Raw genomic sequence first — 25,958 nt, 5'->3', positions numbered from 1 at the left:
CACTATCTCTTAAACTTATCCCAATCAGATTCTCTCCCTACCCACATCCCCACAACTTTTCTTGTTGATAAATTGCTAAATCTAAGTTCACTTCTATTCTTACTTGTTTGATCAGAGCATTTGACATGGCTGACCACTCTCTCCTCCTTGAAACAGTTTCTCCATTTGAATTCCATGATACACACTCTTCTGGTTTTCTTCTTCCCCACTGGCTGATTCCTGGTCTCTTTTGCTTGTCCCTCCTCATCTTTCCTCTTCATATCGGAGACTTCCAGGGCTCAATCCTTGCATACTTCACTTCTGCCTCTAACCTCACTTCTCTGGTGATTTCATCCATTATCATGGCCTTAAATATCAACTATATAGTGATGATTCCAAACGTCCTGTCTCCATTCAGACTTCTCCCCCTAAAACTCCGAACTCCAGTATATGCAACTGCCTACTTAACATCTCCACTTGGATTTCTAATAGGCATCTTAAACTTAACACGTCTAAAACTAACGCTTGATCTTCTCTAGGCCTCTTCACTTCCTTCTTCCCCCCAGAAAAACCTTGCTCCACCTGCAGCCTTCCAGGACCAAACCACTGGAGTCATCTTTGACTTTTTTCTTTCTTTCACATAGCACAGCCAATGTGTCAGTAAATTCTGGCGGCTCCATCTTCAGAATGTATCCAGAATCTGTTCACTCTCACCATTTCCATTGCTATCACTCTGATCCAAGCTACCAGTATCTCTCATCTATCCTCCTACTTGGCTCCTTTCAGTTTCTTCTAAACACAACAGTCAAACAGATTGTCAACATGTCAGTTTAGACCTCTAGTTTCTCTGCTTAAAAGCACTCAGAGTAAAAGTCAAAAGCTTTACAATGCCCTGCAAAGCCCTGCCCCATCTGGCTTCATTACCTCTCAATCTCACTCTGGCCTCCCTATAGTCACACAAACATTTCAGGCATGCTCCTGCCTTTGCACTTGAAGTTCTCATTGTCTGAAACATTATCCCTCAAATACTTGCATGTCTTGCTCCCTCACCTCCTTTGAGTCTTTGCACAGTATCACCCAAGAAGTAAAGCCTGTCTTAACCACTCTATTTAAAATTTCAACATAAAATATACCTCCTCACTTGTACTTCCTGTGCCCTTTCTCTCCTTATTTTCACCCTCGGCTCTTATAGCCTTCTAACCTGACATAGCCTAACATATTAAATCATTTCCTTATTTGTTCTGTTTGTTGTCTGTCTTCCACCAATAGAATGTCACCTCTTCGAGGGCAGAGATTTTTGTCTGCTTTATCCCCTGTTGTATCCCCAGCAGATAGGAGAGCCTCTGCATATAATAGGTACTCAGTGCATATTTGTTGAATGAACAAAAGAATGAACGTAGAATGTTTAGATAACTAGCAGAAATACTATTTCTCCATGATTATTTTTATTATTCTTTCCTGAAAATCCAGGAAGCAAGTCAGGCTATGGATGGGGACTGCATATATGTTGACAACGGCACATACAAACTTTCTACACAAAATGTGGTCCATGGTCCTGGGAGCTTGGTAGAAATGAAGGCTCTCAGGTCCCACTTCAGACCTGCTGAAATGGAATCTGCATTTTAATTATATATTCCCAGGTAACGGATTACACATTAAAGTTGAAAAACACTGGCCTTGAGCAATGGTTCTCAACCTTGACTGTGTATTAGAATCACCTCAGTATCTTTAAAAGCTACTGATACCTAAGTCCTACCCCCAGAAGATTCTGACTTAATTGGTCTGGAGTGGGTCTAGACATAGGTCAGTGGTATAGCAGGAAAGTGACTGACTTACTCATTGTTTTGGGTACATAGCTAAGATTAGAAGCTTGTCTGTCTCTTGGTGCAGAGAGAGTGACATGTTTGTATCCTCATCTACACCTTATTTCAGTATAGCAGATTTCAGTTCCTTATTTGTGGTTTCAAGCGAGACCTTTGTTGTTCCTAGGACTATCATAACACAAATACCACAAGTGGGTGGCTTTAAAGAACTGAAATTTGTTTTCTCACAATTCTGGAGGTTAGAAGTCCAAATCAGGGTTTTGGCTGTGTCAATTTCTTTCTTGTTTGTACCCTTGGGTATTCCTTGATGTCCTTGGCCTCTAGATAATCTTCACATGGCATCTGTCTTCACCCATATGTGTGTTTCTGTGTCTATTCTGATCTTTTTATAATTCAGAAGTGATTAGGTTTAGGACCCACACTACTCAGGTGTGATGTAATTAACATAACAAAAGTACAACCTCGTTTCCAAACAGGATCACATCCACAGGCACTCAAGCCAAAAACTCAGACCTGTTGCCTGCCATTGAGTTGATTCCCACTCATGGCAATCTCATGTTATAGAGTAGAACTAAGCTCCGTAGGGCTTCCACAGGTACAGGGGCCAGGGATTCAACACATATTTTGGGGGGACACAATTCAATCCATAACAACCTTCAAGGTGGCTGCTTCTCACTACCAGCAAATGCACTCATTCCACATCCAGGCTAGTTCTGACAGTCTAAGCAGCAGGGAATAAACACTGAACAGTATCGGCCCCTTGGAGAAATGGCTCCTGCTCTCTATTCCAGCAGGATCCAGTGACATTTGCCAGAAGAAAGGTCAGCAGAGAGTGAGAAGAGTGACTCTGAGAGCCTCAGGGTCAGTCTCTGGGTGGACACAGGGGAAGCCCTGACCACAGGGCTTTGGAGAGCAGAGGGGTTCAGATGGGATGCTGCCACCCATCCTGCATCCTATACTCAAAGGGCTTATGGGTTTCAACTATGTATACCTCTGATGCTTCCACATTCACTGACTGACACTGTCATATCCTAGGAGACTCTGCTACAAAGGTAGGGTGCAGAGCTGACTTCTGAGTGTGATCCCAAACGTTGTTGTTGTTGTTAGATGCCGTCAAGTCGGTTCCGACTCATAGCGACCCTATGCACAACAGAACGAAACACTGCCCGGTCCTGCGCCATTCTCACAATCGTTGTTATGCTTCAGCTCATTGTTGCAGCCACTGTGTCAATCCACCTCGTTGAGGATCTTCCTCTTTTGCGCTGACCCTGTACTCTGCCAAGCATGATATCCTTCTCCAGGGACTCATCCCTCCTGACAGCATGTCCAAAGTGTGTAAGATGCAGTCTCGCCATCCTTGCCTCTAAGGAGCATTCTGGCCCCACTTCTTCCAAGACAGATCTGTTCGTTCTTTTGGCAGTCCATGGTATATTCGATATTCTTCGCCAACACCACAATTCAAAGGCTTCAACTCTTCTTCAGTCTTCCTTATTCATTGTCCAGCTTTCACATGCATATGATGCGATTGAAAATACCATGGCTTGGGTCAGACGCACCTTAGTCTTCAGGGTGACATCTTTGCTCTTCAACACTTTGAAGAGGTCCTTTGCAGCAGATTTGCCCAATGCAATGCGTCTTTTGATTTCTTGATTGCTGCTTCCATGGCTGTTGATTGTGGATTCAAGTAAAATGAAATCCTTGACAACTTCAATCTTTTCTCTGTTTATCACGATATTGCTCATTGGTCCAGTTGTGAGGATTTTTGTTTTCTTTATGTTGAGGTGTAATCTATACTGAAGGCTGTGGTCTTTGATCTTCATTAGTAAGTGCTTCAAGTCCTCTTCACTTTCAGCAAGCAAGGTTGTGTCATCTGCATAATGCAGGTTGTTAATGAGTCTTCCTCCAATCCTGATGCCCTGTTCTTCTTCATATAGTCCAGCTTCTCAGATTATTTGTTCAGCATACAGATTAAATAGGTATGGTGAAAGAATACAACCCTGACGCACACCTTACCTGACTTTAAACCAATCAGTATCCCCTTGTCTTGTCCGAACAACTGCCTCTTGATCCACGTAAAGGTTCCTCATGAGCACAATTAAGTGTTCTGGAATTCCCATTGTTTGCCGCGGTATCCATAGTTTGTTATGACCCACACAGTTGAATGCCTTTGCATAGTCAATAAAACACAGGTAAACATCCTTCTGGTATTCTCTGCTTTCAGCCAGGATCCATCTGACATCAGCAATGATATCCCTGGTTCCATGTCCTCTTCCGAAACCAGCCTGAATTTCTGGCAGTTCCCTATCGATACACTGCTGCAGCCATTTTTGAATGATCTTCAGCAAAATTTTGCTTGCGTGTGATATTAACAATATTGTTCTATAATTTCTGCATTCTGTTGGATCACCTTCCTTGGGAATAGGCATAAATATGGATCTCTTCCAGTCAGTTGGCCAGGAAGCTGTCTTCCATATTTCTTGGCATAGACGAGTGAGCACCTCCAGTGCTGCATCTGTCTGTTGAAACATCTCAGTTGATATTCCATCAATTCCTGGAGCCTTGTTTTTCACCAATGCCTTCAGAGTAGCTTGGACTTCTTCCTTCAGACCATTGGTTCCTGATCATACGCCACCTCTTGAAATGGTTGAATACTGACTAATTCTTTTTGGTATAACGACTCTGTGTATTCCTTCCATCTTCTTTTGATGCTTCCTGCATCATTTAATATTTTCCCCCATGGAATCCTTCACTATTGCAACTCGAGGCTTGAATTTTTTCTTCAGTTCTTTCAACTTGAGAAACGTCGAGCATGTTCTTCCCTTTTGGTTTTCCATCTCCAGCTCTTTGTACATGTCATTATAATACTTTACTTTGTCTTCTAGAGAGGCCCTTTGAAATCTTCTGTTCAGTTCTTTTACTTCCTCAGTTCTTCCTTTTGCTTTAGCTGCTCACCGCTCAAGAGCAAGTTTCAGAGTCTCCTCTGACATCCATCTTGGTCTTTTCTTTCTTTCCTGTCTTTTCAGTGACCTCTTGCTTTCTTCATGGATGATGTCCTTGATGTCCTTCTACAACTCGTCTGGTCTGTGGTCACTAGTGTTCAATGCATCAAATCTATTCTTCAGATGGTCTCTAAATTCAGGTGGGATATACTCGAGGTCATATTTTGGCTCTTGTGGACTTGCTCTGATTTTCTTCAGTTTCAGCTTGAACTTGCATATGAGCAATTGATGGTCTGTTCCACAGTCAGCCCCTGGCCTTGTTCTGACTGAAGATATTGAGCTTTTCCATCATCTCTTTCCACAGATATAGTCAATTTGATTTCTGTGTGTTCCATCTGGTGAGGTCCATGTGTATAGTCGATCCCAAACATAAGCCCCCACGTGTCTGTCAGTTTGTCGTACTGTGGGGGCTTGTGTGTTGCTGTGATGCTGGAAGCTATGCCACCGGTATTCAGATACCAGCAGGGTCACCCATGGAGGACAGGTTTCAGCTGAGCTTCCAGACTGAGACAGACTAGGAAGAAGGACCCAACGGTCTACTTCTGAAGGGCATTAGCCAGTGAAATCCTTATGAATAACAGCGGAACATTGTCATCTCAAACATAACCACCATCAGACTGAAGTTCAGCCCCCAAAGCTTCACAATAGAAAGTTGTAGAAGCACGCTAGAGTAGTAATGATGAACTGATATCAAGGAAATATTCTGGAAATGTATAGAGAACATATCCAGATTTATTGACCTGTCAGGCTCTCTCTTGCAGCTGAAGTCTCGAGTTCTCATGACTCCTTTAGCTCTCTCACCTCCACGGAGTACCCCTGAGCCTGACCTCAGCAACATTCCTCAGGATGCAGCCACCATACCCAGCTTGGCAGTCCCACAAGCTCTCACAGGTAGGTCCGCAGAATGAGCTCCAAGGCTGCAATTGCCAGCAGGTAACAAAGCAACCTGCTATCAAACAATTACTTTATGAATGAAAGAGCTGCCACCTGAGAAAGCTCCATGGCAGATAGGATGACCAGATTCTCTGAGAACATGAGTTTAAATGTCTTACAGCTTGAGTTATTTGAACCTTAGTTTTCAGTGCATCTTGAATGTAGCTGGTTGCTTTGGGGTGGGATGAGAAAGAGAGATTGATGATTTACCTTGCCCCAGTAGTAAGCCTGTTCACCTTGAAGGGTGTTTCCATTACCTGTATTTGAACTTCCAGATTCTAATGACCCTAACCTCCCTTCGTCCCACCCAGCACCCTCCAACTGAGTCAAGATAGTATGCATCACAATCTCTCTCTCTCTGATCCCTCCTTCACCAACAGTTTCATCACGAGAGTGACACCAATCTGATCCCATCTCACACGCATTCTAACAGTCCCCTTTCACTACAACCATAGCCCCCACTTCCACCCTATTTGAATCCCTTCAACCACCTCCCATTGCTCTTAGGTAAAGACCAAATTTCTTAATATGGCGGCAAGGCCCTGCACACTCCATCCTCATGTGACCAGCCATACTGCTCTTCTTTTCTTAGTCTCTAGGAGTGGCCATATTCTCTTCCCTGCACCTGGAGTGATCTTCCCTTCTGTTCACCCTGTTCCTCCCTTACATCTCAGCTCAAGCATATCTCTCTCTAGGCAGCCTTCACTGATTGTCCAGCTAGGGTCAAATTCTCCCAGTACGGGCTCTCCTGATACCTTCCTAGTGTCTCCCATAGCCACAGGCTCACATCTGTTTGTGTGATTCCCCAAGTAGGTCTGTCTCCCATACTGGGCTGTAAGCTCTGTGGAGGCAGGCACTGCATCTGTTTGGTCACCATTTTCTCTGTAGGGCCTAGCACAGTGCCTAGTATGAAGGTCCCTTATTAACTGGATTTTCCTTAATTGTCTGGGATGGGTGGAAGCAAATGAAGCCTATAGAATGAAAAGAGCACAGGCCTTGTCCTCAGAAAGACTTGAGTCCAAATCCCTGTTCCACTACCGATAACAGACTTTGAGCAGCCATTTAGCCATTTAAAAAAAAAAAAAATTTTGTTTTTTAAGCCTCAGTTTCTTCATTAGTAACACAGTAATAATACCCAACTCACAGGTTTGTCTTGAGAATCAAATAAGATAAAGTATATAAACTATTCGCCTTTGAGTTGATTCCAACTTATGGCAACCCAATGTGTGTCAGAGTAGAACTACGTTCTGTAGGGATTTCAATGGCTGTGCCCTCTTGGAAGTAGGTCACTGGGACTTTCTTCCAAAGTGCCTCTGGGTGGGCTTAAACCACCAACCTTTCAGTTAGTAGCTGAACACATTAACTGTTTACACCACCCAGGGTCAAATTATATAAAGTACGCAGTGTAATAAAAGTTGCTCAATAAAAAAATTTTCACCTTTGTTGTTACTCTTTAACCTTTCCAAAATACTATCGGTCTCATTGGAAAGCCTTTCTTCAACAATCCTTTGCATGGGTAGTCTCCAAGTTAAGATGCCCATACCCCCGGTGGAGGTGGTGTAGGATGGGGAGATGGTACATAAGAGGAGTCATTAACATATACAGTGAAAGCTGGAAACTGTGTAAGGGGGAAACCTGTCACAGAAGGAAAACAAATATTTCCCACTAAAACGAACAATACAAAAGTGGAAAAAGCACCCTGTCAAAGGTGGAAAACTTTCGAGACCTGGAAAAACAAGGCAGTCCCATTGAGTTCCAGCTCTCACAGTTTTCACTGTATAAGAAGATATGACGCTTGCTATTAATATCTATTTTTCTCTCCTTATTTTAAAATTTATATTTCTTGGGTATATTTTTCAAAGTACACAATACCATAATAAAACCAAGAATATATATTATTTATAAACAAATACATTTTGGGGCATGTGCTCAAAATATTTTTTTATGATGGGTTTGTGATTTTTAAAGTGTGGAGACCATTGACTGAGTTCACCTGAATGGGCAGCTGAGCATCTATTTCCTTGAGCTTAGACTTCTTATAATTGTCTCAGATGAGTGTAAGAGAAGGCAGCAATCTCTTTAGAACTTCATTGATTATATAGTCTCCAGAGCGATCAACATTGGCCTGATTTTTTAATCATAGAAGATTAACAAAGAAATGGCAAACATTATGTGTAGCTTGATAGCTCCTGTAGAAGAAGGAAGACTATTTTGTATGTGCACATGCCCAGCACATATATACATCTGCACACACAGTCCACATAAGCCACTATAATCTTCCACCGTTCAGGTTTGAGTATGTACATCAGGTATGAGCATACCCATCTGTCCCCTAGCAGGAGTCCCCCTTGAGAGAAAGCCCTATAAGGTGGGGTGTTTGGTGCTTTTGCCTCTTTTACTTCCTATGTTGGAAAGAGTCTGTCTTTTCCCAAGGCCCAGGGCCGAAGAGGATGGTAGAGGTATGTCCCAGTACATGGGAGCAGCCCAATTGCCTGATGCACATCTGATGCTGAGGCTTTGTGGTCTCTGTTTCCATAGTCTGCCTTTACATCAACAAGCAAGCCAACGCAGGGCCATACCTGGAAAGGAGGAAGGTGCAGCAGCTCCCTGAGCACTTCGGACCCGAGAGGCCATCTGCAGTCCTGCAGCAAGCTGTGCAAGCATGTATCGACTGTGCCCACCAGCAGAAGCTGGTCTTCTCTCTGGTCAAGCAGGGCTATGGTGGTGAGATGGTGTCAGGTAAGACCCTGGGGCAGATTGTATGAAGAGGGCTATAGGAGTCTCTCTGAAAAGGAAAGTAGCCATACTCAGCTTTGGGGGACAGTGGTTTTGGCTGTGTCCTCCATCTGTTAGGCTCTGGGGATCTTAGGACACTGTGTGCTAGAGGTGTCTCCTAGGGCTTGAGGAAAAGATGCTTCCAGACTTGGTAAGAATACTGGCCATCTGAAGCCTCATCCTTGACTCTTCCCTGTCTCCTAGGCACTATATCCAGCCCAGCAGTAAATCCTATTGCTTTACCTTCAGAATAGATCCAGAATCCAATCACCTTTCACCACTCACAGCAAACCACTCTGGTTCTTTAAAAATCTAATTCAGATCATGCCCCATCTCTCTCTAAAGCCTCCAGTGGCCCCTTCTCACTGAGAGTAAAAGCCCAAGTCCTTACAAGGCGACCCGCCTCTTCAGTCGCCCGGTCATGTCTTTCCCCATCCTTCACTCTGCTTGGGCCACAGTGGCCTCCTTGCTGTTCTTTCTGTATCCTCTGACCTTGCTCCTGACCCAGGTTCCTTTCACATGTTGCTCCATTTTCCTGGGTGCTCTTCCCTTAGATGTCTCCCTGACTTGTTCCCACACTTCCTTCAGGTTTCTTCTCAAATGCTACTTCATCAGCATCCTTTCCTGACCACCCTGTCTAAAATATCAGCCCCTGTCACTCTCTATTTCCTCTTACTTTACTCTGTACTTGTTTTTATAGCACATATCACCATCAGCACACAGGGCAATGGGGAAGGCACATAGCCTTTGCTCCATCTTACAATTTTTTTTTTTTTTTTAAACAAGAGCCCTCAAGGTCAGAAAAAAATCCCTTCTCCCATTAGCCCTCCAATTTCAGTCCCAAATGAACATTTTCTGGAGGGAGCAGAAGCAGCCACCATCAAGCAAGAGGGGCAGAATCAGGAGCTCGATCCCCTTCAGAAGTTTGTCTGCAGAGGCTCCTTCTGTATACATAATGGATGCAACACCTGGCGTTAAGCCCTGCAGCCTGGGACCTTCCCAGATGTTTCAACTCCAAGGGACAGCCTGATGCCCTCTCTGGCCATGCATCACTGACATGACCCCCATGTCACCAGGGAAAAGGAGGAAGAGTACTTGGCAATGGGTCAGTGCAGGTGATCCTGTTGGCTAGCTAAGAAAATAGGCAGGCTGTTGCTTCTAACATGGCTGTGTCCTGAAGAACCATAGCAAGGGTATTTTATTTAACTCTAGATCCCCAAGGCTTGGAGGATGGAGAGGGCACCCAGCACAGCTTCCCCAGCTCTGGCTGGTTTTGCTTAGGTAGAATGCCCTCTGAACAGGAAGCTGCCTCTGACTTGCTGGTAATTGATTAAAATAGAATTTGGCAAGACCCAGGTCATGTGTCTACCCAAGGTGATTTTTAAGAGACTTTGGTAGATGTAAGCAGAAACAGGAGGAAGAAGTAGAGCTCCAAGAGAGGTCAAAAAGAAAGCCCTGCCATCAGGCCCTGCATGAGCCCCTTGGAGGCGCGTTTCCTGGTTTCCACCTGAGATCCAGGTTCTCCATCCAGGGCTTCCCTCCAAGGCTGAAGGCCCTTTTCCTTTCTAAGTAGAATGGCTCAAGACACAGGTGTAGTGCTCAGAGAAAGCACCTCCTTCTGTCCATGCCCACCCCCTTGAGTACATACTGTTCTCACTATGTTCTTTATGGTCCCTGCCCCTCCCCTGGGAGAGCTGACCTCATTTTCCCTGCTTTTCTGCCCAGCCTTCTTTCTATGGCCTCAGGGGCCTTGGCAGTGGGGAGGAGTTCTTCAGTGTCTGGCATCAAAACGAGAGTGGGGCAGAGCCTTGCCAAGTTTCCCTTGGCTGAGGGAATTCCACAAAGGCCTGAGCTGACATGCTGCCTAAGTGTCTTGAAGAGTGCACCAAGCTGCCTCCTCATGCTACCACCACGAGGTGCTAAATGACCAAGTCCTTCATGTTATAGATGATGATGTTGAGGCTCAGCAAAGTAGTTTAGGAAAGGAGGGGGCTCCAGGAGAAATAGTCCAGACTCTCACTCTCCACTTAGAGCCTGATCCTTGAGGCCCTGCTTTCCAAATGTCCCCATGTCACAACACATAGAAAAAGGTAAGATTGGTGCTGGCACCATGAGGTCAAGGAATAAAATTGCCCTTGGCTGGAAGAGGCTGTCTGGGCCTCAGACCACTCAGGGATGGAGCAGTATCTTAGTACCCTGTAACCCATTTCCAGCACACCTGTTTGGATGCTCTGCCTTAGCCACACTCTCCCAGAGGTGTTGTTTTTGTGATCTCATAGATTCCATGTCCTCCTTCAAGTGGTGGAATTTTCCCACTTTGTGATCTCTGAGGCACCCCTGGGAGTGCATGCACAGTGATTTATGGGACAAGCTCGATGCCCCAAGCCCCTCCTGCTGTGGGTTCAGCTTCCATTGCACGGTCTTTTAGGGTATAGGTAATCTCTGATGTATGACAGGGTTCTGTTCCGATGACTCCAGTGTAAGTCAGTTCTGACATAAGTCAAATACCTCATTTTTTTTTTTTTTTAGTTTCATCATTACTGCCTTTTATCATCAGTGTCTTTATAAATGCAAACTTTATTTGTCTTTGGGGGTTGGAAACATTACATATAAACTTAGAGATATATTTTAATACATATATACATAAAGAAACATTCAAATCATAAAAATTTACCCCAACAATGATGAAGAATTAGATAATGTTGGCATTTTATCAGTTGTAATAACTCCACTTGTGGAAGGTTCTAGATAAACTGGATTAACCCTGGGAATAGGAATGGTGTTTCTAGTCAGAAAATTAGTAAGAATTGTCTGTATAATCCTTTACTTTCTTTCTTCATGTATTTCAGAGTAATATTTCACTGCTACCCGAATCTGCCTACCAACTATAGCAAAGCGATCAGCTTTTGGTTTGATGTTTTCAAGCAACTAAAGTTCTTGATTTAATTTAGAAAAAACTCCAGCTAATCCTTTCACTGTAAAATTTTTTTACAACTTTGCCCCTTCCTCATTATTTTTTCTTCTTTAGCGTTTCTTTACTCTTCAAAATCCATTAAGGCTTGATCTGTCAAGTCCTCTTCTTTGTGATCTATGAGCTGTTCCACATTGGCAATATCAAGTTCTATATTGAGTGTTCTTGCCTTATGGACAGTTTTTCCACTGATCTCTTCCACTGTATTATCCTGATCAAATGCTTGAAATATGTTCACATAACTCAGCAATTTTTTCCATATCCTCTGCATGCATTTTCCTGTAACTTCCTCCCAGGAAGATGTACTAATGATAAAATATACAAAAAAAAAAAAAAAACCTAGAAGGTCATAAGTGCAGTTCATCATAACTGGAATACGTTGTAAGTCAGGGACTACTAGTTGTAACTAGAATACGTGGAGGCAAGTGGCAGTGCCCCCACTAAAAGGGAATTTCCAGAGCTTTCAAGTGGTCAGGACAACCTCCTGACCACTTTGACTGGCTCTCCCAATCAGGGAGTTTTAAAACTGACAGGCAAGTGCCACTTAGAGACCACAAGACCTGGAAAACTACCCCAGGTCCTCCCCTTGATTTTCTCATCTATAACACAGGGTGATAATCTTTTGTTCACTGTTGGGAGCACTGAAGGAGTTAACAACTATGAAAGCTTTTGTCAAACTGTAAAGGGAGATACGAAAGAAAGGGTTCTTTTGAATTCATGTTAGAGTGGGTGTTTCCTTTTGAGTTCTGAAACTAAAACTAGATATGGTCATCCCTGCCCCAGCCCCTGCCTCTCCAGCCTTTGGGGGATGTAATAGAAGTGACCAGGCTGCCTGTTAGGTGTTGACACCTGAGTGGCAGAGACTGGGATGGGAAGCAGAACATCCTGTTGGGGTCTCCTGTGTGTCCCCCAGTGCTGGAGCTGGTGTGCAGGCACATGGGCTAGAGGGCTGTGAGAAGAAATGCAGAAAGGAACATGCTCTGGGCTACAGGAAACTGGTGTCTCTCTAGTCTAAATTCTAGCAACCCACTGTGGAGAGGATTTTTTCCTTTTATAAAATTCTCCTTCAGAAGGCAAGAGTGAACCCTGTGGTGCTGGACTAGAGTTGGAGACATCAATATGAATTCATATTTATTTGAATATATATGTATGCAAATAGATATAGTGCGTTAGTACACAGACTAAAGGGGCCCTGGTAGTGCAAACGGTTAAGTGTCCAGCTGCTAACTGGAAGGTTGACAGTTCAAACCCACCCAGCAGCTCCACAGGAGAAAGACCTGGTGATCTGCTTCCGTAAAGATTATAGCCAAGAAAACTCTATGAGGCAGTTCTACTTTATTGTATAGGGTCGCTATGAGTTGAAAATGACCAATGGAACCTAACAGCTACAATGGTATACAGACGTGTTTCTTAGCTCTGCTCACTGAAAGGGCTAAGAACTAGCGACACCCTAGTAGCAATGTGCACACAACAGTGTCCACTTCTAAATGTCACTTTCTATCTAAACACCCCCAAGTGTCTGTCAGTTTGTCGTCCTGTGGGGGCTTGCTTGTTGCTGTGACCCTGGAAGCTATGCCACTGGTATTCAAATACGAGCAGGGTCACCCATGGTGGACAGGATTCAGTTGAGTTTCCAGACTAAGAAGACTAGTAAGAAGGACCTGGCAATCTACTTCTGAAAAGATTTAGCCAGTGAAAACTTTATGAATAGCAGCAAAGCATTGTTTGATATAATGTCGGAAGATGAGCCCCCCAGTTTGGAAGGCACTCAGAAGACAACTGGGGAAGAGCTGCCTCTTCAAAGTAGAGTCAACCTTAATGACGTGGATGGAGTCAAGCTTTCGGGACCCTCATTTGCTGATGTGGCACAACTCAAAATAAGAGGAAACAGCTACACACATCCATTAATAGTTGGAACCTGGAATGTACGATGTATGAATCTAGGAAAACCGGAAGTAGTCAAAAATGAAATGGAACATATAAACATTGATATCCTAGGCATTAGTGAGCTGAAACGGACTGATATTGTCCATTTTGAATCAGACAATCAGATGTCCTACTATGCCGGGAACAAAATCTTGAGGAGGAATGGCGTTGCATTCATCATCAAAAAGAACATTTCAAGATCTATCCTGAAGTACAATGATGTCAGTGATAGGATAATATCCATATGCCTACAAGGAAGATCAGTTAATACGACTATTATTCAAATTTATGGATCAACCACTATTATTCAATTTAAGGCCAAAGATGAAGAAATTGAAGATTTTTACCAACTTACTGCAGTCTGAAATTTGATCAAACATGCAATCAGCATGCATTGATAATTACTGGTGATTGGAATGCAAAAGCTGGAAACAAAGAAAAAGGATTGGTAGTTGAAAAATATGGCCTTGGTGATAGAAACAATGCTGGCGATCGCATGACAGAATACTGCAAGACCAACGACTTCTTCATTGTAAATACCTTTTTTCACCAAACATGAACAGTGAATATATACATGGACCTCGCCAGATGGAATACTCAGGAGTGAAATCAACTACATCTGTAGGAAGAGATGATGGAAAAGATCAATATCATCAGAACAAGACCAAGAACCAACTGTGGAACAGACCATTAATTGCTCATATGCAAGTTCAAGTTGAAACTGAAGAAAATTAGAACAAGTCCATGGAGCCAAAGTATGAATTTAGAGGCCGTCTCAAGAATAGATTTGACACATAGAACACTAGTGACGGAAAACCAGACAAGTTGTGAAATGATGTCAAGGACATCATTTGTGAAGAAAGCAAGGCATCATTAAAAAGACAGGAAAGAAAGACATGACCAAAACAGATGTTAGAAGAGACTCTGAAACTTGCTTTTGAACGTCAAGTAACTAAAGAGAAAGGAAGAAATGACGAAGTAAAAGAGTTGAACAGAAGATTTCAAAAGATGGCTTGAGAAGACAAAGTAAAACATTATAGTGATATGTGCAAAGACTTGGAGATAGAAAAACCAAAAGGGAAGAACACGCTCAGCATTTCTCAATATGAAAGAACTGAAGAAAAAATTCAAGCCTCAAGTTGTAATATTGAAGGATTCTATGGGGAAAATATTAAATGATGAAGGGAGCATCAAAAGAAGATGGAAGGAATACACAGAGTCACTATACCGAAAAGAATTGGTCAATGTTCAACCATTGCAGGAGGTAGCAATGAGCAGGAACCAATGGTACTGAAGGAAGAAGTCCAACCTGCACTGAAGGCACTGGTGAAAAACAAGGCTCCAGGAATTGATGGTATACCAATTGAGATGTTTCAGCAAATGGATACAGTGCTGGAAGTGCTCACTCATCTATGCCAAGAAATTTGAAAGATAGCTACCTGGCCAATAGACTGGGAGAGATCCATATTTATGCCCATTCCCAAGAAAGGTGATGCCATCAAATGCAGAAATTATTGAACAATATCATTAATATCACACGTAAGTAAAATTTTGCTGAGGGTCATTCAAAAGCAGCTATAGCAGTGTATCAACAGGGAACTGCCAGAAATTCAGTCCGGATTCAGAAGAGGACATGGAACCAGGAATATCATTGGTGACGTCAGATGGATCCTGGCTGAAAGCAGAAAATACCAGAAAGATGTTTACCTCTGTTTTATTGACTATGCAAATGCATTCGACAGTGTGGATCATAACAAATTATAGATAGCTTTGCAAAGACTGGGAATTCCAGAACACTTAATTGTGCTCATGAGGAATACATACATAGATCAAGAGGCAGTTGTTTGAACAGAACAAGGGGATACTAATTGGTATAAAGTCAGGTAAGGTGTGCATCATGGTTGTATCATTTCACCATACCTATTCAATCTGTGTGCTCAGCAAATAATCCGAGAAGCTGGACTCTATGCAGAAGAACGCAGCATCAGGATTGGAGGTAGACTCGTTAACAACATTCGTTATGCAGATGACACAATGTTTCTTGCTGAAATTGAAGAGGACTTGAAGCACTTACTGATGTAGAGCAAAGACCACAGCCTTTAGTATGGATTACACCTCAACATAAAGAAAACAAAAATCCTCACAACTGGTCCAATAAGCAACATCAAGATAAATGGAGAAAAGACTGAGGTTGTCAAGGATTTCATTTTACTTGGATCCACAATCAACATCCACGAAAGCAGCACTCAAGAAATCAAAAGAAGAATTGCTTGGGCAAATTGGCTGTAAAAGATCTCTTTAAAGTGTGGAAAATCAAAGATGTCTTTTTTAAGACTAAGGTGCACCTGACCCAATCCATGGTGTTTTCAATCACTTCATATGCACGCAAAAGCTGAACAATGAATAAGGAAGGCTGAAGAAGAATTGACACCTTTGAATCGTGGCATTGGCAAAGAATATTGAATATTCCATGGACTGGCAGAAGAACAAACAAGTCCGTCTTGGAAGAAGTACAACCAGAATGCTCCTTAGAAACAAGGATGGCGAGACTAAGTCTCACATACTTTGGACATGTCAGGAAGGATCAGTCCCTGAGAAGGACATCATGCTTGGTACAGTGTCAGTGGGAAAGAGGAAAGCTCTCAGTGAGATGGATTGACACAGTGGCTGCAACAATAGGCTTAAGCATAACAACGATTGCAAGGATGGCGCAGGTCTGGGCAGTGTTTTGTTCTGTTGTACATAGGGTCGCTATGAGTTGGAACTGACTTGATGGCACCTAACAACAACAATAACATCTAAACATCACTCTTCAGTAATAGGAACCACGGCTCCTTGGAGAAATGGAGGTGCAAAAAAAATTACGGTAGATCATAAGTGACACAGGAGTTAACCTGAGAAAGCTCCCAAGACCAAAGTTGGCACACTTTCAGCAGCAAAATAACTAGCACAGTATTGAATTACTTGTGGTATAAAATATAGTTAAATTTACATTGATATAAACAAATAATTTACTAAATAAATAAATGGGGGAGGGGACTAACCTTCCTTATAGGAGAATTCCAAATAACATGTAGAAGTGGAGCTTAATGCCCCCACCACCTTGGAGTGTGTGCAGGACGTCGTGACTCACCTCCAAAGAATAAAATAGGAGAATACACTGGAGAAACCTGGCAAACACCACCTTGGCAAGAAGGTTAATGTCACCAGTGATAAGTCATGTGGATACCATGTAATCTCCGATATAATGTGACAAGAAAGGCAATTCACCTCTATGGCCTTCTTCCCAAAAACTTATAACCCCAATTTAATCATGAGAAAATTATCAGACAAACTCAAACAACTCAGGGCATTTACAAAATACCTAACTACTACTCTTCAAATCTGTCAGAGACATGAAAAATAAGAAAAGACCAAGAAACTGACCAAAGGAGACATGATGACTAAATGCAATGTGGTACACTGGATTGGATCCTGGAATAATATATATTAATTCCAGGACATTAGTGAAAACAGAAACAGGACATTAGTGGGGGTGGGGGGGACTGGGGAACCAATCGAAATTAAAAACCAGTTGCCATCAAGTAGATTTAGACTCGTGACGGCCCCGTTGCCATCAAGTAGATTTAGACTCATGGCGGCCCCATGTCCGTCAGGTTAGAACCGTGCTCTATAGGGTTTTCAATGGCTGATTTTTTGGAAGCAGATCACCAGGACTTTCTTCTGAGGTACCTCTGGGTGGACTCAAACCTCCAACCTTTTGGTTAACAGCAAAGCACATTAACACCCCAGGACTCCAATTCAAAGAAAGCCTATTTAAAAACAAAACCAGCACAAACGAAACGCTCTTCCCCAGGGCTCACCGACTGGTGGTTTTCTCTAGTGCCCAGCTCTTAGTTGCTGTCTTGGTGGTTTTTCAGTCTCAGCTTCCTTTGATGGAAAACAGCACCTGCGGAGTCTGCCTGTGGTGAACAGCATCGGGTATGTCCTTCGCTTCCTGGCCAAGCTGTGCCGAAGCCTCCTGTGTGATGACCTCTTCAGCCACCAGCCCTTCCCCAGGGGCTCCAGTGCCTCTGAGAAAGCCCAGGAGAACGAGGATGGGAGGACAGAGTCAGGTAGGCTTTGTGCAGCTTCCCCTTGCCAGCAGGGTGGCCCTACTGTCCTGGGTGTCTCTGTCTTCCGGGGCAGGAGCGGCTGCTGCTGAGGGAAAAATCACAGTTCCTTCAAGTTCTTCTGCTGGAGGCCCCTGGGCTTCCAGGGAGCGTTCAGGGCTGGCTAGGATTAAGGGGTCCCTAGATGATCTTCACCCCGGGCTGCAGTCAGAAAAGGGCACTCAAGCTACTGAGTGCTGACATAGCTTTTAACCAGTTGCCATCAAGTCAGCCCTGACTCATGGCAACCCCATGTGTGTCAGAGCAGAACTGTGCTTCTTAGGGTTTTCAATGGCTGATTTTTTAGAAGTAGTTCACCATGCTTTTCTTCTAAGGTGCCTCTTGGTGGACTCAAACCTGTAACTTTTCAGTTAGCAGCTGAGCACATTGACTGTTTGCACCACCTAGGGACTCATAGCTTTTAGGCCTATGTTAGAATTTAGGCATGAGACTGCATCACGTACACAGTTAATTCTCAATATTCTTGGTAATTGTGTTCTATAAAGTCCCTGTGAACACTGATTTAACGAATATGGAACCACTCAGGAAACCCTGGTGACGTAGGTGCCAACCAAAGGGTCAGCAGTTCTAATCCGCCAGGCGCTCCTCGGGAACTCTACGGGGAAGTTCTACTGTGTCCTATAGGGTCTCTATGAGTTAGAACTGACTCAGCGACACTGGGTTTTTTGTTTTGGAACCATTCAACGACCTCCCCCTCTGCCCCCCACTCTTCACCTGGACATTCCCGAACGATCACAAAAGCACAACAATTATTGGTATTGGGGCTGTGAATAAATTTTAGCAAGAAGGTGAATTTGCAAATACAGAATCTACAAATAATGAGGATCAAGTCTTTATAATAAGTGATTTCCATATTCTCTTCTAATTGAGACTAAGCTTTTATTCTTCACTGTTGAGTAATTGAAAAACTAGGAAACTAAGGAACAAAAAAATCCCTGAGAAACTAGGGCTAAAGAATGGATTAAGTTATTCCTGCCTGGGAGCCTCATATGCCCACCTGTGTGAATAAAATGTATAATGACAGTGTCAATTGGTACAGGAATTTGACTGGACCATGTGTCAAATATGCCTTGCAGTGGGAGATGGTGTTTCTCTCTTGTTGCTGGATGGAAAATGACCCAGGGGTTGAGCTCCTTTTGAACCACAGCTGCAGAATAGCTTAGGATGGAAAGGTGATCAGTGGGAAGGTCAGCAAAGCCACGTGGGGGAACTCATCACAAAGTTGTCTGCAGAAGCAATTAGATGCTCATAGGAGGGGCTCCCTTCTCCACTTAGCAGCCCTGAGTTTTGGATTTTTGAAGAGTTGAAAGTGACTCCACATCCCCAAGAATGAGCTGAAATTTTACCTTTTTTTCTTTCTCTGGAAGTAGTGCTATTGATATATGAAGAACATATAGGCAGTGAAACTAGAATCCAGTCATTATGTCATTCTGCAGACACTGGCTGCACCCTCCTCTGTTCCAAGCACTGTGTGAGACCCTGTCTTGGGATAAGACAAATAGTTGAGCTTAGGCAAATTTGGGGGGAATAAGATGACCGTTGTGAACAATGAAAAACTGATACAACCACACATATGTGCATAGAGATAGGCTTAGAGCATTTGACAAAAGAATACATACAATAAGAGTGACTGTACCTCAACCTCAGATGGATCCTGGTTGAAAGCAGAGAATGCTGGAAAGATGTTTACCTCTGTTTTATTGACTATGCAAAGGCATTTGACTCTGTGGATCATAACAAATTTTGGGTAACATTGCAAAGAATTGGAATTCCAGAACACTTAATTTTGTTCATGAAGAATGTGTACATAGACCAAGAGGCAGTTGTTCAGACAGAACAAGGGGATACTGTGTGATTTAAAGTCAGGAAACATATGTGTCAGGGTTGTATCCTTTCACCATACTTATTCGATCTGTATGCTGAGCAGATAATTCAAGGAGCTGGACTATATGAAGAAGAACGCAGCATCAGGATTGGAAGTAGACTCATTAACAACCAGCGTTATGCAGATGACACAACCTTGCTTGCTGAAAGTGAAGAGGACTTGAGGCACTTATTGATGAATATCACTACAGCCTTCGGTATGGATTATACATCAACAAAAAGAAAACAAAAAAACTCTCACAACTGGACCAATAAGCAGCATCATAATAAATGGAGAAAAGATTGAGGTTGTCAAGGATTTTATTTTACTGAGATCCACAATCAACACCCATGGAAGCAGTGGTCAAGAAATCAAAAATGCATTGCATTGGGCAAATATGCTGCAAAAGACCTCTTTAAAGTATTAAACAGCAAAGATGTCACCTTGAAGACTAAGGTGCACCTGACCCAAGCCATGGTGTTTTCAATCACCTTATAAGCATGCAACAGCAGGACAATGAATAAGGAAGACCGAAGAAAAATTAACACCTTTGAGCTGTGGTGTTGGCAAAGAATATTGAATATATCATGGACTGCCAAAAGAAAGAACAAATCTGTCTTGGAAGAAGCACAGCCAGAAAGCTCCTTAGAAGCAAGGATGACGAGACTAAGTCTCATATACTTTGGACATGCTATCAGGAGGGATCAGTCCCTAGAAAAGACATCATGCTTGGTAAAGTAGAGACAGAGTAGAACTGCCCCATTCAGTTTCCAAGGAGCTCTTGGTGGATTCAAACTGCTGACCTTTTTGTTAGCAGCCATAGCTCTTAACCACTACGCTACCAGCGTTTCCTGGTAAAGTAGAGGGTCCGGAAAAAAGAGGAAGGCCGTCAACGAAATGGATTGACACAGTGGCTACAACGATGTGCTCAAGCTAACAATGATTTTGGGAATGGTGCAAGATCAGGCAGTGTTTCATTCTGTTGTACATAGAGTCACTATGAGTAGGGACCGACTCAACAGCACCTAACAACAACAACAGCATTCCTCAAGGAGCCCTGGTGGCACAGTGGTTAAAGCACTCCACTGCTAAGCAAGAGGTCGGCAGTTCAAAACCACCAGCAGCTCCACAGGATAAAGATGTGACAGTCTGCTTCTGTAAAGATTTACAGCCCTGGAAGCCCTATGGGGCTGTTCTACTCTCTGACTCGGAATCAGCTTGGTGGCAGTGGGTTCTTATGTCACACCCAGGAGAACAGCAGTGAAGGATAAAGTTAGATTCTTAGTGTAGATTCTTTTTTTGTATATTCTTTCAGGTACTATCAAGGACCTTGCCTGCAATTTTACTTTAGTCTCTCTGAGACCTGGGAAATTGGAATAAATCTGGCCTTTACAAAGGCAAGTCCCTAATTAAATAGGGTGGGTCTGAGCAAATGCTATATACTTGTTTTTCTTGATATCTCTACGTATGTGAGCTTGGAAAAGCCTTTTAGTCTCGTGGTTGGTGTCCTCTTGTTAGGGCCATTAAGGGAACTCTGGAAACTTGTAGGAGTAGGAACAAGATGTCCTGTTTGGTCCCTTCCAGGCTGAGAGCCACAGACTGGAAGTGGCTGAGGATAGACCTGGGCAGCAGCGAGGGGCCTCCCAGCATGGAGGTGAGGGCACCAAGACAAAGTATCTCACATAAAAAGCAAGTTCTCTCTTCCTTTGGAGCAGAGAAATGGGTTCTTCCAAATCTCTTCCGTAAATCTTTGAAATATAAACTCTCTCTCCAAATGGTCCTTTTTCTGTATCTAGGGAAAACCAGCCTCAGGCCTGTCCAGCTGCCTGAGTGCTTTAGGAGAACGGAGGCAGGAAGATGGATGTGATAATATTTATGGTTCAGGTGGGAGGCATGAGATGATTAAAAAAAAAAAAAATGGGGAAAATTTCACCTTTGAGTGTTTAGAAAAAAAGTCTCAATTAAAAATGAGCTTTAGCCTGATGTTTCTCAGACTTTAATGTGCAAACGAACCACCTGGGGGACCTTGTTAAAATGCAGATTCTGATCCAGGAGCCCTGGGGTGAGGCCTGAGATTTTGCATTTCTAACAAGCTCTCCCAGGGATGCTGATGATGCTGGTCCAGGAGCCACATTTTCAATGGCAAAGTGTGGGCAGGCAGAGTCCTGCTCATAGAGGGCAATTTACGTCAGGTTTTCAGTAAAATAAGTGATCTGATGGTTCCTCCTCCTGTACACATTTTGCCCCTGAGTATGTTCCAGGGTCCAGCATCAAGGAGAGGTGTCCTGGGCTGGAGAAGAGAGAGGCATGAGAGAGGCAGAATGGTTGGGGCTAGGTGGCACATGTGCAAACCCCCATGAGAAAGGGGAGGTTTGCAGCTCCACAGAAGAAGCAAAAGAAAGGAAGATATTTTCAGAGAGTGGCTAGCAACCACCTGCAGCAGTGTCTCTGGAGCTCTTTAAGTCTTCCCCAAGTTCATCTGCTCTCCCCACAAAATTTTCTCTGTAGAGCTACATAGCCACAATGGCATTTAATTCTGCCCTATATTGCAGGAATCTGGGTACAGATGTTATCCCCTGCTAGAAAGCCCTGGGGTCAGGACCATGCAGCCCTCAACAGAGCCTGAAACATAACAAGTACTCAATCAATATTTACTGTGTTGGACCCTATGCAACATAACAGCACAAATTGTCTGCTTACCAAGAGTAGGTGATCTTTTTTGGAAACCACAAACATGATAGCTAAACTCTTCTACGAGATCTAATTTAGTAGCCGGTTTCCTGCCTTTTGAAGGTTTAGCATGATGGGAACAAATTGTTTACTTTTTGTTATCTTCTCTGATACATGGATGGTAGGGGATGAGGAGGGGCGTTTTTTCTTGAGTATTGATTTTTTTTTTTTTTAACCTCTCTTGGCTGGTGGTCTTTGAGACAGGCACTAGAAAACTACAGGAGTGTTCCATTACAGTCGAACATGTACACTCAACATTTAGAAATTAAATCTGCTTCCTTGTTGAACTACAAATTTGTCTAATGTAATATTATAGCTCTACAGAGAATGGCTATACAGAGAATGTCTATCTTTGCAAGAGATTATTTAATAGGGTGTATCAAGTGGCATGAGTTTCATTACATAGACCCATCCATTCAGCCAGTCAGCAAACTTTTCTTGAGCTCCCACTATCTGTAAAGCACTAAGGTGCACAGAGATGAGGCTGCCCATTCAGAACCACACAGAAAGGCAGCAGTGGGGAGGAAACTGAGCCGTAGTCTTATCATCCCTGGTGCTTTGCTTTTCCTCCTAGGTCCTGCTGTTGATGGGGTCCTATTACCCAACACTTGCTGCGTAGGGTGTGAATTCCTATTTCCTGGCTCAGAAGGCTGACTGAATAAAATGGGTGTTCACTAGTCACCTTTGGCACACCTGTACCACTTCTTCTAGCAAAGACGCAAAGGAACAAAACAGATCCCAGCCTCCCATTTAGCAAAATTGAAGAGGAAGCTTCAAGCAGTTTCATTCTCTTTTCTCCTTCTGGGTTTCCTATCTTTACCCCAAGGAGCACTGAGTCTCTAATTGTGGGGTTTCCTTCTCCTTTGGCTACATCAATGTTGGGTGACATCCATAGGGCATGCAAAGCCCATCAACCCTGGCCACTAGGAAAATTTTCTCATCTCTACAAAACCCCACAAAGTAGCCTACTCCACTAGGCATTGAGCATAGTTTGACCTTGTATTTTAAATAACGTAAGAAATGGAATGATGGAGGAGAAAAAAGACATGAAGGAAGGCATGCTACTCTAGACTCCCTAGTAGCTGGTTGTCTCCCAGTGCAGCCTCATGATGGGGATATTGCAGTACCATGCTTGTCTCATCACAGACATGGAGTACATGAAATGGCCATCTGATTCTCCAGTGGAGCATGGTCATTTGGAAGGAGAAAAAATACCAGTGGAAACCTCAGGTCTTCAGAATCCTGGTAGGAAATTTTGATGGAAAGGTCAGAGAAGGTATTCCACAAATTCTGTAGCAAATGCAGAAACCCTTATAGATTTTCAGACAGGCAGGGCCAGTGGAAGCCTAGCTAGAACTCTTACAGAATGGAAGGACTGTTGTCAAATTTTCAATCCTATTTCTGCCCGTATGCCAACCTAAGCTCATTTTGTTTTTGTTATTTTTGTTAGCTACTGTTGAGTCAGTTCCCAACTCAGGGCAATCCCATGCACAATGGAACAAAATGCTGTCTGGTCCTGTGTCATTCCGATGATCAGTTGTGGACTGGACTGTTGTGATCCATGGGGTTTTTATTGGCTAATTTTCAGAAATAGATCTTCAGGCCTTTCTTCCTAGTCTGTCTTAGCCTGGAAGCTCCACTAAAACCTGTTCAGCATCAAAGCAGCACACAAGCCTCCACACTGACAGATGAGTGGTAGTTGGGCATGAGGTACATGGGCCAGGAATTGAACCTGGGTCTCCCACATGAGAGGCAAGAATTCTACCACTGAACCCCCACTGCCTCATAAGTTCATTTAGGAAAAGTTATTGTATTTTCAATTATTTATATTTGTACATAGTTTTAAGCATTGGACTAAAAGGGGAAAAATAATTTCTTTTTTTTTTAAAAAAGGGCCTCTAGAGGAAAACCTGGGATTTATAGAATTTAAAATACGTTTTACAATGTTCAGTAATTTGTTGGATCCCTTTGCATCATAAGACTTAGGTTCTCTTTTGGGTTCTATAAGTGTTGAGAAAACACATGATAGGTACTCAATAACTATTGATTAAATAAACGAATGAACGCTCCGATGAAGTTATTTTAGCCTCCTAAGGTACTTCAAATACAGAATAAATAGTATAATATTGAATTATATAGACTAATTTGATGCTATTTTAATAGGAAATATCTATTCAAAGAAAGCAGAAGAAATTAAGATAACACTCTTCTTGTCCAAGATGACAGGTAAAATCATTTTGTGGATCAAATATACCAATGCCAAGACTTGAGGAACAGAATTGTGATGATGGCAGACCCACAGTAGGCTTTCTACTGTTTCTGAGAGCTCCTTTTACAAGAGAGTGTGGAGGAGAAAAAGATCCTCTAAAAAAAAAAAAAAGAAGAAGAAGAGGCAGGGAGGAAGGCCATATGGATCCTTCTTCCTATAAAGCTAGCCTCGGGAATTCTCTGAAAGGCACTGCTACTCCAACCCCTTACCCTCTCCGCAAATAAAAAATGGACCGGCAATCTGCTCTTTTGTCCCAAGAGGCTAACTGTCCTTCAGTGATACCCTCATACTTCATGTTAGAGCTGGCCAGATGATGCTGGGGACTCCTGGGCTCTCTGCCCATCAGTTATACTTGGGTCACCTGCAGAAGGCCTTCTGTGTCTCTGGTGAGCCTGCCCAAAGGAGCTCCTGCCTCTCTGACGGAAGAGTAGGTCTAGGGGATGGACCCGACATCTAGATAAAACTAAGGGGATGGTAACCAAGCTCTTAGATTTATAAATCAGAACACATGGCCCCTGTGTAAGAGCACAATGACAAATGAAAACAAAAGGACTGAGTATGTAAGAAGTAGCGATTTCAAAACCTTCAGAACCCACAGTGGCTGTATTGGAGATTCGGAAGGCCTGAGCCCCTCTGGAGGGCCCTAAACTACTATCTGCAGGTTATCGACACCAGTATTTCCTGGCTGAGAATCAGAACAAGGGTTCAAATGGCAAACCATGCCACATTGAATTGAAGCTTCAACAGAACAAAATAAAAACAAACTTTCTGGCAGAGAACTGGACAGAGAATTCCCAGATATATCCTATCTGCCAGTGAATTAATAATTACAACTTTCAATGTTGATGTGCAAAGCCAAGAGGGATGAAACAAATCTCTTTTTTTCTCATATGTATTAGTTATTCATTGTTGTGTAACAAATTACCCCAAAACTTAGTGGCTTAAAATCAACATTTGTTATCTCACAGTTTCTGTGGGTTAGGAATCCAAGTGCAGCTTGCCTGGGTTCCCTGGCTCTGGGTCTGTCACAAGGCTACCAGCAGCTCAAAGGCTCCACTGGGGAAGGATCCACTTCTTGGTTCATTTTTGTGGTTGTTGGCAGGATTCAGTTCCTCACAGGCTCTTGGGTTGAGCCTTAGTTCCCCACGAGCTGTTGGTTCCTTGCCAAGTGGCCTCTTGAGAGACTATCTCCCAACATGGCAACTTGCTTCACCAGAGTGAGCAAGCGAGCAAGCAAGAGAGAATATCAGCACGAGAGAGAGAGAGAGAGTGCTTGAAAGATAGAAGCCACAGTCCTTTGTAACCTAATCACAGCAATGACACCCCATCACTTCTGCTGTGTTCTATTTATTAGAGGATTTTCTGGGTGGTGAAAATGGTTAACACACTTGGCTGTTAACCAGAAGTTTGAAAGTTCGAGTCCACTCAGAGGCGTGTGGAAAGAAAGGCCTGATGATCTACTTCTAAAAAACCAGCCATTGAAAACCTTAATGGAGGAGTCCTACTCTGAACTGACT

The 25,958-nt window shown here is 43.1% G+C and overlaps 1 protein-coding gene across 17 annotated transcripts in view; it reads left to right on the top strand.

Annotated features, from left to right (window-relative positions):
- SCML4 (Scm polycomb group protein like 4) overlaps positions 1-25,958 on the top strand; it is a 164,948-nt gene that overhangs the window by 97,607 nt on the left and 41,383 nt on the right. For 16 of the 17 annotated variants that reach the window (XR_007519031.1, XR_007519038.1, XM_049899206.1 and 13 more), the window contains 3 exons: positions 5,563-5,692; positions 8,273-8,473; positions 17,327-17,521. Coding sequence is in view for 15 of the 17 variants with exons in the window: in XM_049899206.1 (XP_049755163.1) it covers positions 5,563-5,692; positions 8,273-8,473; positions 17,327-17,521 (526 nt within the window). In the remaining 2 variants the exon portion in view is untranslated. The remainder of the gene's footprint in view (positions 1-5,562; positions 5,693-8,272; positions 8,474-17,326; positions 17,522-25,958) is intronic. The other variant, XM_049899798.1, reaches the window with a different exon arrangement.

Source organism: Elephas maximus, chromosome 1 (genome assembly GCF_024166365.1).
Source record: "Elephas maximus indicus isolate mEleMax1 chromosome 1, mEleMax1 primary haplotype, whole genome shotgun sequence".
NCBI classification, from domain to species: Eukaryota; Metazoa; Chordata; class Mammalia; order Proboscidea; family Elephantidae; genus Elephas; species Elephas maximus.
This window is presented reverse-complemented; position numbering and strand designations above follow the sequence as displayed.